The 13,267-nt window shown below is 36.5% G+C and overlaps 1 protein-coding gene across 7 annotated transcripts in view; it reads right to left on the reverse strand.

Moving 5' to 3' along the window:
* NCOA1 (nuclear receptor coactivator 1) overlaps nucleotides 1-13,267 on the reverse strand; it is a 196,419-nt gene that overhangs the window by 23,169 nt on the left and 159,983 nt on the right. For all 7 annotated transcript variants that reach the window (XM_090280977.1, XM_090280976.1, XM_090280979.1 and 4 more), the window contains exons 14-17: nucleotides 12,754-12,871; nucleotides 11,380-11,548; nucleotides 8,908-9,222; nucleotides 1,554-1,655 (exon numbers count right to left, since the gene is read on the reverse strand). In XM_090280977.1, coding sequence (XP_090137103.1) covers nucleotides 1,554-1,655; nucleotides 8,908-9,222; nucleotides 11,380-11,548; nucleotides 12,754-12,871 — 704 coding nt within the window. The remainder of the gene's footprint in view (nucleotides 1-1,553; nucleotides 1,656-8,907; nucleotides 9,223-11,379; nucleotides 11,549-12,753; nucleotides 12,872-13,267) is intronic.

Raw genomic sequence — 13,267 nt, forward strand, 5'->3', positions numbered from 1 at the left:
AAAATATACATTGACTAGTATTATAATACAGGTTGGTCATAAAAAATTGTTAGAAGAAACATGAAAATCATGAAGAAGAGAAAGAAAATGCACTTGCTGACTTTTATCTTATCTGACATTAGGCTGTTAGGGGGGCTTTTCTCTTTTCCATTTCCAGAAAACTTAGTTCCCCCCTTTTGTCACTGAAATAATTTATTCCACTTCATTTAAATGAATAAAATGTAACTATAGGTGATTTTAATTTCCTTCCTATATATTTTTCAGTATTTTCAAATTATTATCTTTATAATTAGAAAAACCTGCAAATACCATTTAAAAAGGGAAAATCAGAAATCCAAGATCCAATGACAAATAAACCATGACTTTGGAAGAAAATAATTAATTAGAAATAAAATAACAAATGGAAGTAAATGGAACCGGCTATTTTATATCATAGTTGCAGTACAAGACTACACTAGACATTAAGAGTTTTAACAGCTGTGATACTGTGAATGAAGAAAGAAGTGGCAAAATTAAGTTGAAATCACTTTTTGGTCTAATTTGTAAAGCAATATGGCATGCCAATGAAGACTTCCTCAGAAAATACCAATTCAGATTGAGGATCTAATTAAAGCATATGGCTCCATTAAAATTAAACTTGCCGACTAGATATTATCCAATCTAGAAGAAACTGTGACATATGCCTTTCTGATAGAAATCATCTTAATGTGAATTCTGAAAGAGGGCCTTTGTTTCCTTATAATGTAATCACCCTGGTGCGAGCTAACCGCTGAGGTCTGTAAGACACAGAAATCCAAATCTGGATCCACGGAGATGCCAATACCTGCTGTTTACCAGCGGCTTCTGTCAGTGTTTAGCCTTTTGGTTAGTGTTGGCTTTCCGCATCTGCCTCAAATCCACTTAGGTCTATTTCATGGAAAAAAGGAAGAGTTCTGTTTGAATACTTTTTAAAACCCTTCACCTACCAACATAAAAAAAAGTGGTCGGAGCCAAATAATAAACTGTGTGGAAGCTGGAAGCTAAGCAGGGAGCGATAACTAGATAACACTTAGAAGGCTACCCAGTTCTTTCTCACTTTACGTTCCAGTGGCTGGAGGTCCATGTACAGGATTGTTCAAATAAATAAAAAATAGAAAATGTTGATGCTCAGACTGGGCTGAGAATACAAGATAGTCAAGATAACGCAGCAATGTGATGGGGTTTGGATCAGGTTTCGGTTAGGTTTCAAGTACCATTCACACAGTCTCACATCTTAGACCTCTTATTACTAGCGCTATTCAGCACAGCAGCGAGCGCTTTCTACTTAGTCAGCTGGTATCTAATGGCAGCGACAACAATAACAATAAAACAAAACAAAGAACCCTCGGCTTTTGATCAAATATCAGTAAGGGATATCACGAGCTCATTATAAATTCATTCTGGGAGAGAGCTACAATTATAAACATCATTAAAATATCAGCTCACCAACCATTTCAAAGATGCTCAAGTCAACACGTTAGGAAACACGGCTTGGGTTAGAAAAGTATTAACAAAGCCTGGTTTTCTCACGTTACCTGAGGTGTAATTTGCTGCTGCATGCCTGATCTCATATTGATGCCAACAGGAGCATTTGCTGCAAATTGGTTCAAGATACCTTGTCGATTTTGGTGTATCAACTAGAGAAAAGTGGAAAAAATGAGAGATCTTATTTCTACAAAAAAGCAGCACAGCCCTTAAAGGTAATACAAATATTTTGTTGATTACTAACAAGTTTCAGTATTGCACATTTAGTAAGATTATTATTCCCCATGTTTATTTGCCTAAAGGCTGGTAGATCCTAACGTTTATCAAATATTTCCCGCCTACACTAAGTATGGCAGAGCATTTAAAAGTACAGTACACACACATGCTCATGTATTTATGCACATAGGTGTGTGTGTGTGTACTGTACTTTTAAATGCTCTGCCATAAATGCTCTGACACTAAAACACACACACACAAATGCATTTATCATTCTGTGAAAAAACATGTTAATACTTAGTTATTTCAGATAAGGGCAATAACGGAGAGAAAAGAAGCAGCTCTAGGACATAAAACCATTGTTAGTAAAAAAGTAAGTATACAATTGGGTACATTCTACAAAGGTCTGGAAGATAAATGGAAAAGTTGAGTTACTTCTCCCTTGGAGGGTGCCTGTCTAATGGGTACATATTTGGGGATAATCCAACATGATTTCATTAGCTGAAGAGAATTATATAAGAAACAAATGGTCTGAGAAAATAGGCTATTTATTTAACTGGAAGAAGTAATTACTTTAGACTAGCAGTTCCCAAATTGGTATTCTAAAAGAACATTGTTCTGCAGGATATTAATAGATGTGCCAGGAAAACAGCATGCTGTGCTGTATTAAGTACTGGAACTGATGGGTTACACAAGGTGAAACAGATTTCTTTACTGCAGTAATTCTATGAGACTTTAATTGGCCAAAGCACACTGTGGATCTCCGAAGGGGATCTACTATGCAACCCACTTACCACAAACCTTTATTTCTGACATATAGCCACTGACAGTATCTCCTAGTTTGGAAGATGCTATCTATATCAGGCTTAAGGCTCCAGGTCATAGACACGCCTGACCTTAATCAGGTAACAAGACAAGCAACCCTCGAGGTTATAGCTCACCATAAACAATTTATAGCTTAAAGAATTTCCTGATTGATAATTTGATACGGATAAACTGTCCAGAGAGATAATATTAATAATATCAATACTATTTTGTGTTTACATGGTACTTCATAACTTACAAAATATATTGACATAAAATATTAACATATCAATAGTTTTAATATTGTGTATATTTTAATAAATTTTATATATTTTAATATACTACATGCAAATTAGAAAGCTTATCAAAGTTTTATAAGATAATCAAAGAGCTATGAACTGTGATTACATTTCTCATTTCTAAATAGCTCAATCATTTTTTAAAGATTTTAGTTATTTTTAGAGAGAGGAGAAGGGAGGGAGAAAGATGGGGAGAGAAACATCGGTTAGTTGCCTCTCACAGGCACCTGACCAGGACAGACCCTGCAACCCAGGTACGTGCCCTGACCAGGAACTGAACTGGCGGACTGACACCCAACCAACTGAGCCACACAGATCAGGGCAAATAGCTCAATTCTTAGTTGTGGTTTCATTCATATTACGACTCCCAGAAAACAAACTGATCGTGGGGAGAATGCAGAAAGTTCGACAGAATTTCAATATTAAAATTACAACTTTCAGCAAGTTTATACAAGAAAGAAGACAAGGCAATGAGGGTAGGTGAAAAGACTTTAACAGCAAGTGACGCAGAGAAGTAAAACGGCTGGGGTAGCGGGAGCGGGGACTCCAGACTTACTGCTTTATATCTTCTTTCAACTGTGAAATATGGCGAGAATGAAGTGGGTGGGGGTGGAGGAAAGGTGCTTGAGAAGTAGTAAAAAATTTTTAAAAACCTTAGAAAATAGGCTATTTTTAGAAATAGAAGAAATTATTATAAATAGCATTCTATAAGCGCTTTCTGTTAAAGAAAAATTGATTTCTGCCCATAAAGTAACTCTTGTTCACTTTTCCCTCTCCTTGACTATCTGTGTGTACAATGGTCTCATTTTGACCTGCTTCTTCTCTCTGATTACTCAAATGCTACCCATTTTTCAGCAAGCAGATCAAGTTCTACTTCTTCCAAGGAAGTTGTCCCAAAAGGATCACCATATCCTTTACCTCCTTTGAAATTTTAACTTCTGGGATTCGGAGCATGGGAAGGAGGCTGGTAGTCCTTAGAGCGGGGACACACATTCAAAAGCCTGTAAAAAGCAGGTCAAAAGGCTTGTTGTATTACAAAAGGAACTGTGGGGGCCCTGGCCAGTGTGGCTCAATTGGTTGGAGTGCTGTCCGTAAACTGAAAGGTGGCAGGTTCGGTTCTGTTCAGGGCACATTGCCTGCGTTGTGGGTTCAGTCCCTGGTCGGGGCACGTACAAGAGACAACTGATCTATGCTTCTCCCTCACATTGATGTTTCTTTCCCCTCTTCCTTCCCCTCTACCTAAAATCAATAAGCATGTCTTCAGGTGAGGATTTAAAAAAAGAAAAGGAAATGTGGGGCTGTGTCCAGTGAAAAAATACAAACCCAGCTTATGCACATAAACACACACATGGACATTCACACGTATGCGCACACACACACAGTTCAGGCTAGCTCTCATTTTATCTCTCTGAATTTTTTTTTCAAAGTCTTAGCAAGAAGTCCTTCTATAATAAACCTAAAAGATGATTATTTGGCCTGGTTCTCAACCAGGGTGAGTCTGCCCCACAAGGGACATCCAGCAATGCCTAAAAACATTTCTGGCTGCCACAACTTGGGGAGGGGTTTCCACTGGCATCTGGTGGGTAGAAGCCAGAGATGCTGCTGAGCATCCTTCATTGCCCCCTGACCCCCACTAACAAGAATCACCCAGCCTCAAAATATTAATAGCGCCAAGGGTGAGAATCTTGATAACAGCCGCTGCATAAATTCTTGCAAGCCAAAGAAGATTAAAAAAAAAAAAAAAAAAAGTTTATTTGAGCCAAACTGATGATGTATGCTGGGGAGCAATATCTCAAATGCTCCCCAAAGACTTGTTTGAAGAAGCTTACTCTTTTACCAGGCAGTTTTTATTGCCAGACATTTCTGTGGTTTCTGCCCTTTGACTTTAGTTCTATTTTTCGGTGGCTTCTATTCCCTATAATATATAAAAGATTATCTATAGTTATTCTTACACCAGATCCATATCTTTCTTCAGTACCCTAACAAATAACATATCTGGACTTGCCTAAGTATGTCATATTTTTTAAATCTGTCTTGACTTATTACTCCCTCTTCATATTATTCTTTTCTTGATAGTATGATTATTATGTCCCTTGCTGGAGAAGAAGAAAACAAAAACTGGAATAGAATAACTGTATCTCTTGTCAGCCAGTGTTATACTATTTTCTATAAGCAGCAGATCTACCCATTTTTGTTGATGTCCTTTTTCCCAAACAGAAGTTTACAAGTTCTTATAAGTATTATGGATATATTTCTTGACTCTTTGCTTATTTGGGGTGGAAGTACACACTACAGCTACAGGGTTTAACTTTTTGTATTTGTTCTTAGTCACCAGCTCCGTCTTTCATTTTTGCCATTTAAGTCTCAACAAATGCATCTATACTGTTTTTCTGCTCTTCCTCCTCCTGTTCACCAGCTGGAAATTACTCATAACTGTATAGTCAAATTTAAAATATTAAAATCTTTTTACTCCTTGTATACTATACTCTGGTACATGAGATATAGTTAAGGTCAAGAAATCATGTTTTTAAACTGAACTTAAGATCCATTAAAAAGAAACAAACTATGATGTAAATCTGAGCATGTCCCTTTCTCTTCTCAGATCTTCAGGCACGATGCTATCTTCCTGACTATGAGGAGCTTAATCTTCTGTGTTTGGCATGAGGGCACTAGGAAGGAAAGCATATGACCAGCAAGTAAACACGGTACCAATCAAGTGTGGTAAGTGTATTAAAAACACCAAGTTATAAATCTGATGTTCTAGATACTAATCCTTTGTCTATTATGTGGGCTTGCAAATATCCTCCCTGAAATAACTTCCCTGAGTCTGTGACTTGTCTTTCAATCTTGTTTAGGGTGTTTGTTTACTTATAAGTTTTAAATTTTAACACAAACATCAACCTTCTCCTTTATGTCCTTTTTTATAAGGGGGCATAAAGATGGTCTCATATTCATATTTAGGTCATTAAAACACCTAAAATTTATTTTTGTATATGGTATGAGATAAGGATCTAATTTAATTTCACCCCTCATGGACAGCCAAATGTGTCAGCGTTTATTACATAGGCCCTCCCTTCCTCACTGATTGCCACCTGTCACTTAAGTTTCTATGTATGTCTGGGTGTGTCTCTGGGCTCTCTATTATATTATGATTGATAGAACTGTCCATCTCTATGCCAGTTCCACATTGTTTTAATTTTTAAATCTTGGTTTTAAATCTTGATATCTGGTAGGGAAAGTTCATCTTCGTTCTTCTTTAAGAAGAATGCTAAAAGAAGTTTAGCATCTATTTGTCAAATTTCACGTTGAAATTTTGACTGGAATTCCACTGAATGTATAGATGAACTTCAGAATGACTGCTGTCTTTACAATACCCTTTTAGTTAACAAATATCTCTTACTTGGATATTCTTTTTGACTTTTTAATTTTGATTTACTTTTGCACTTTGTAATATATTTTGAAATTATATTTTCTTATTGGTTGCTGCTATTAAAAAGGATTGTCATTAATTTTTATTTCTTGTTCTTTTATCTAGAAACTTTGCTGAACTTCTCTATTAGTTCTAAGTTCCCTCCAGACTCCCTTGGATTTTCTTGGATACAGCAGTTATATTATCTGTTTATGATAACTTTGTTTCTTATGTTCCTTCTATATTTCAAAATTCTTAGTACGATGATGATATTCTTTTTTTCCTGCACTGATATGAACTTACTTAAAATATACAACTTGCCATTTAATGAAATTTAAGGCAGAAGAAAGTGTAGATGTTCCACTTTAGTTTACCAATTTAACCTTGACTGAATTTATCTGTAAAATAATTTATTTAAACTTTATTTCTTGATTTTATCAGGTACTATTATTAGCATCACACAGCTATTTACTCTCCTCCTCTTCTTCCTTGATATAAGAATAGGATTTTATTCAGCTAATTATCCCAAATCGCCCATCTCAAGGGGTAGTCTATGAGTCCTCTAAGTCAATCCTTGCCAGCCACTGGTTAAGGGTGTACATGTGGCTCAGTTCTGGCTAGCCAGACATGTAAAGTCTTTTTTTGTTTTTCCTTTCTTTGGGGGTGAGGGGTGGTGGAGGGGGCAAAGGAGAGACAACAGCCTTCTGAAAGAGTTTCATGGCTTTTAAAACAAGATGCATAGGAAAGCTCTTGTTTTTCCCTGCCAGTTAGTTCTGTTTGCATGCGACATTTGTAATCATGGCAGCCATTTTTCTAGTTGCCAAGGATTATAGGGTAAAAAGATAGAAAGAACCTGGATCCTTGATAATATCCCTGGTCTCTGAAGTAACCACACCTGTACATGTTTCTATTTTGCATCATATCAATATTTGAGTCAAAGAATTTTTTATTTTGTTTTACTACTTTGAGTTGATCTTTCTTTTTCCCTATTGCTGAAGGCATCTTAACTGAGACAGTGAGATTAGCCTTGGCCAGCCTTCCGCCACACATGGTAGGCTCTGCAGTACAAGAGCCACTATGAACTGAATGCCCCGCTGCTGAACAGAAGACCTGATGGTCCTGAACCCAAAGAACAGATCTGGATAATGTGGCTCATTGGGTAGCAGAGTTATTGCCTCACATGGCAGTGTAAGTTGTTTTCATGTGCGGACGTATCTCAGGGCTTAAAACACAGTGTGTCCCCCCAAATCCTGTATTTCTCCAACTTGATGGGTATTTCACTGTTGGGCTACCAAGACCTCCATACCTGGGACACGCTTCCAAAAGGGGAGCGAGGAGGGGGATAAGGGTGGAAAGAAGGGGAAGAGACCAGAGAAAGAAGATGTATGAATGACCCACAGACAGGAAAACCAGGGTGGGAACTAACTGACTGTGGGAGATGGGTGAAGGAGGGCAAAGGGGAAAAACGGGGACAACTGTAAGAGAGTGACAGTACAAAATGATTTAAAAATAAATATTACTTAGAAGAGAAAAAGGAAGCCATGAGGAGCCATGTTCACCTATTTGTATCCTTATTTCATGTACATTCTCTGCAAGGCTGCTCTGCTTATCAGCTGCTTTAGGAGCAAATGAAAGTAAAAGCAATTGTTTTCTGAACAAAGTATGAATTATCATTTCATCTATTCACGAACCTGACCTAATTGTTGAGCTGGCCTTGCTCACTGAACGTTTAACTTTAGACAGTATTTACTGAACTCTGTCCTGTAAATTGAGGAAATCAGCATACCTACACCTTCCTTTTCTGGTTAGTATTTAATCACTTACTGCTGGTGCTGTTATTTAACTTTTCAGTTAGTTATATCTTAGATATCCCAAGCTGACAATAAGTTCTGAAAGTTGCCTGTATCATTTTTTCTTTGTTTTCCTCACAATACTTAACATAGTCCCCTTAAATATGTTTATGAAAAATTAAATACAGGGGAACTATTAAGCATTTCCTATTCTTATGCTATCTTAGGAAGAATGACAAGTATACCAAGAAGTAGTTTATCTTTAACTTATTCTCAGAGCTTATTACTATTCCTGTTCATTGTTTCTCTTTTCTTCCTTCACTTCCCTTAATTCCTCTTTGAGTCCTTTTTTGGCTCCTGATAATTATCTCTATATTTGCTGCTTATACAACCTTAAATATTTATGTCACTATAGCTACTTATTACCTGTCACAAAGGAGATTTAACTCACCCACAATACCCAACACCATCAAACTATCCTTTTCTCCATTCTCCTAACATAATAACATCGCGAGGCCAATAAACTTTATTTTCTGTTTCAGCAATCATAAACAGTATCTCTTGATACTCTATAAATTAAGCGATGTTTTTCTTTATTGATTTAATAATTATACAATGTTAACCCTTGATTTTTTTTATCTCAAAAACAAGACTAAATTGCTTTTAAATTGTAGGTCTCAAAGTGCTTTGTTACGAGCCGGAAGTCTTTAACTGAATAATAAAAGTGCCCCCTTTTCTTACCCTAGCAGACTAAGAATGGTGTTTTGAGACTTTCATAAAGGTTCTGGGAGCAGACTTGACACCCTTATTGTAGCCATTGGGCTGTCTCATTACAAAGACAGCGCATGCTCTTATAATGTATCACCTGCTGAACAAGTGTGCTCACCTGCTGTTGCCCCTGTAATCGCTGTTGAAGTTGAAGTCGAAGTTGGTTGGGTGCAGCTGGAGGTCTGTTTAGAGTCTGCCTGGGCTGCATGCCCATACCCGGTGAGAAAGCGCCTCGGGGAGGGGTCACTTGAACCGGCATAGTCCCCAGCGAAGGTTTTTGCCTGACCATGCCTTGGAAAGGGCTAGTGAGATTGGCAGTAGGTGAAGGAGAAGAATAAGGCTGGGAATAAAGGTTGGGTCTTTCTTCCATCATCAAAGGTGGTGTTGCTTGCTGCGGTGGGAATCTCTCTGACAATACATCTAATCCACCTCCCTGTAAGAAAATAAGCCAGGATATTTTACAAATATGTTTCTAACAATAAACGACATGCTTCTCTATATAACTTTGAATTTGAGAGCATCTCTAGAAAGGTTCATCATAATATATTCATGCTGAATTCATGAAGCATTCCAAGTGTTTACTACTTAAAGGAATCACCTTTGAAAGTTACTTTTGAAATGGACTAACAGATTAACTGAGGTGTTTAAAAATCTCAGTAAGGAAATGAAAATACAGTTAAAATAAAGGCCTTAAGTCAATGAAGTGAAGCAAAAAGGTTTAAAAAGAACTTCATTACAAAGCCTAAGAATCAACAAACTTTATATTAACTAGGTTACCACAGGAAATACATTACTAAAGGAGGGATCAGTCAGGCATTTTTCTATCTCAAATACAGAATTCATATTTTTATCTTATTTGGAAAAAAATTCAGTTCACATACCAGAATGCTATAGCATTATAGCTTTCAAACGTTTTCACTATTACTCATTGTAAGAAATATCATTTAAATTGTGACCTGTCATATGTAGGTGTGTGTAGGGTATGTGTGTGTGAGACTGTAAAACTAAAAGGAGAGTTTTATGATTCCTTTTTCATGGGCTATACATTTTAATACTTTATATTTTACACTATTCTAGAATACTCCATTAAAAAATTGCTGGTCATGATGTACTAAATTGATTTATAACCCCACAGTCTAAAGAATACTAACCTGAAAGTTTAAATATGAAAAATATAGATTGAAGACTATCATGAATAAAGGATATATTAAATCCTAAAATTAGAAGTAATGATATAAATCTGGAGTCAAAACAGCTCTACCTAAGATATAGAAACAAACACAGGGAGGCTGCAAAACGAGGAGACAAAGAAACATGGCCCAAATGAAAAAACCAGAACAAAACTCCAGAAAGAGTTAAATGAAATGATGATAAGCAATCTATCGGATGCAGAGTTCAAAACCCTGGTTATAAGGATGCTCAAGGAACTTAGTGAGGCCCTTAACAGCACACAAAAGATCCAGTCAGAAATGAAGGATACACTAATTGAAATAAAGAAAAATTGACAGGGAAACAACAGTAGAGTGGGTGAAGCTGAGAATCAAATCAGTGATTTGGAACATAAGGAAGCAAAAAACAACCAAGCAGAACAACAAGAGGGAAAAAGAATCTAAGAAAACGAGGACAGTGTAAGCAGCCTCTGGGACAACTTCAAGAGGTTCAACGTGTGCATCATAGGAGAAGAGAAAGAGGAAGAAATTGAACAGCTATTTGAAAAAATAATGAAACAAAACTTCCCTAATTTGGTGAAGGAAACAGACATGCAAGTCCAGGAAGCACGGAGTCCCAAACAAGATGGATGCAAAGAGGCCCACTCCAAGACACATCATAATTAAAATGCCAAAGGTGAAAGATAAAGAGAGGATCTTAAAAGCAGCAAGAGAAAAGCAGGGAGTTACCTACAGGGAAGTTCCCATAAGACTGTAAACTGATTTCTCAAAGGAAACTTTGCAGGCTAGAAGGGACTGGCAAGAAATATCAAAAGTGATGAAAAGCAGGGACATACAGCCAAGTTTGCGCTACCCAGCAAAGCTATCATTCAGAATCGAGAGACAGATAAAGGGTTTCCCAGTCAAGAAAAAACTGAAGTAGTTCATCATCACCAAACCATTATTATATGAAATGTTAAAGGGACTTATTTAATAAAAGAAGATCAAAACTATGAAAAATGAAATGGCAATAAATACATACCTATCAACAGCTGAATCTAAAAAACAAACTAAGCAAACAAGAAGAACAGAGACAGACTCATGGATACAGAGAGTGTTTGGATGGTTGCCAGATGGGATGGGGTGTGGGAGAATGGGTGAAGAGGTGAGGGGATTAAGAAGTACAAACAGGTAGTTACAGACTAGCCATGGGGATGTAAAGTACAGTCCAGGAAATGGAGCAGCCAAAGAGCTTATACAACATGACCCGTGGACATGAACAATGGTGCAGGGATTGCCTGAGGGAGTGAGGGTGCTGGGTGGAGGGGGGGTAAAGGGGAAAAATCAGGACAATTGTGACAGCATAATAAATAAAATTAAAAAAACCATTTTATAGCTCCTCAGGGATGTGTCATTTAAACAATGCCCACTTTAAGAAATACCTGAACAAGTTTGTCAATCCCCAGAGCCCTGTCCAATTCAGCCAGCTCAGTCTCATCTTTGCCGCTGAGGAAGGACACCAGCTGTTCAAGAAGGGCTTTCTCGTCGTTTCTTCCTTCTACCGTGGTTGGTGGGCAGAGAAGTTCATCTAATTGTGAACTGATACACTGGCTGCAGAATTAAAATATAAAGTTTGAAACTGTAGAGCAAATAATTATGCAATTTTAAGAATGCAGACAGACATATTATGCTGATAAGTGTGAATCTAGTTCTAGAAAACTTTCTGATACACTTAATGTGCAGAAATTTATGAACATATTTTTCATTACTTTGTCAGCCACTGAACTTTGTCTCCATATTCTTCATGTTGGCTTACAAAAATAGCCTAAAAGTTAACCAAACATACGTGTATTTAAGAAAGGGAAAAGAACTTTTAATGAAAGTGGGAAATAAAAATCAGCCAAAACCTCAGAAAAAATCATTAGGCCTATATTAATATTTATTCTACTTATTTCATGGGTGATATTAATTGAACTACAATCAAAGTACTATACATTGTATCACCTAACTTTCAAAGATGATCAAATCATATCGATAACATGGCATGATTACCATTTACAAAAGAACTCAGACGAGAAAAATGAAACATGCTTAGTGCTAAGGAATAAAACAAAGTGTTTATTACATGTAGGAAATATGTAATCTAATCTAAACCAATCTCAAATGATGCATAAAACTTAGAAATATATAGAAAATAATACTAACATAATACAGTTGTAAGTATTCTTCTTTGGGGAAGGTAAATGGGAACATACTTCATGTGTTCATAGTTCAGGCTTTAAACCATACTCAGTACTATCTAGTCATGTTTTGGTTGCTATGTATGAGATGTACTCTATGTTATGAAATAGAGCCAACTGTGTTGATTAGAAATTAAGTTCTAATCAAGACGGGACACTAAGTAGATAATGTACCTTCCTTCTGTATACCTTCTTGCTCCAAACAAAGAGAAAAACTGGACAAAATAATTATCTAACTTAAAGCTCAAGAGCAACATAATTGTTGTACCGAGGCCAAGTTGTCCATACGTCCCAGAAACTTTATGATAATCAATCAAAGTAAAGTAAGAGATAAAAAGTAAACCAACAGCTGCATACGGCATCAATCTCTTGGTAATTACAATACATACTAGCCTTGCAGTCATGCAGTAAATACATCTAACTGCATCCTCCACTGTCCCTTTTTTTCATTATCATTCACTTCTGTTAACGTCTTACAAAATACCAATGTAGATTGGAACCCAGTTTGGGAAAAATAGTTCTCTGTTGTGGAGGTTGGTATCTGATACTTTATAAAATATAAAATGTATTACTCACTCTTCTGGTTTAGTCTGATTCACAGCTGTCACTGTGTTATTCACCCATGGAATCTGATCACCTGTTCCTGGTTGTCCAAACTGGTTATCGATTGCTTCCAATTCCAGCTCAGGTAATCCTGATTAAAGAAGCAAAGGTAAGAAGTCAGTATCATAATGGAAGATAAAATGGCAATATTTTTCAGAAATAATATATAGTATAGCAGAGTGAGATTTCAATGATAAAATATCAACTTAATGATATAAAGGTCACTTATTCAGAAACTTAAACTATCTAGAATATGGCCATATAATAACTAGTAAATGACAAAGTGAGAAAAGGTTTGTGAATCAAAGAAAATCTGATGTTAAAAAGTTTGCACATAAGTTGAAGTTACCACAGAGAATCACTCTGGACTTTGTCAGAAATTTTTAAAAGATAATTATAACAAGTTTAGTTAACTGATTTTTCAGTCTACAGCACAGTGGAATATGCTATAAGTAGGGCAGTGTTATTATCATGATATAAGAGCTGT

Source organism: Furipterus horrens, unplaced genomic scaffold, assembly GCF_987537825.1.
Source record: "Furipterus horrens unplaced genomic scaffold, mFurHor1.1.pri manual_scaffold_6, whole genome shotgun sequence".
In the NCBI taxonomy this organism is placed as follows: Eukaryota; Metazoa; Chordata; class Mammalia; order Chiroptera; family Furipteridae; genus Furipterus; species Furipterus horrens.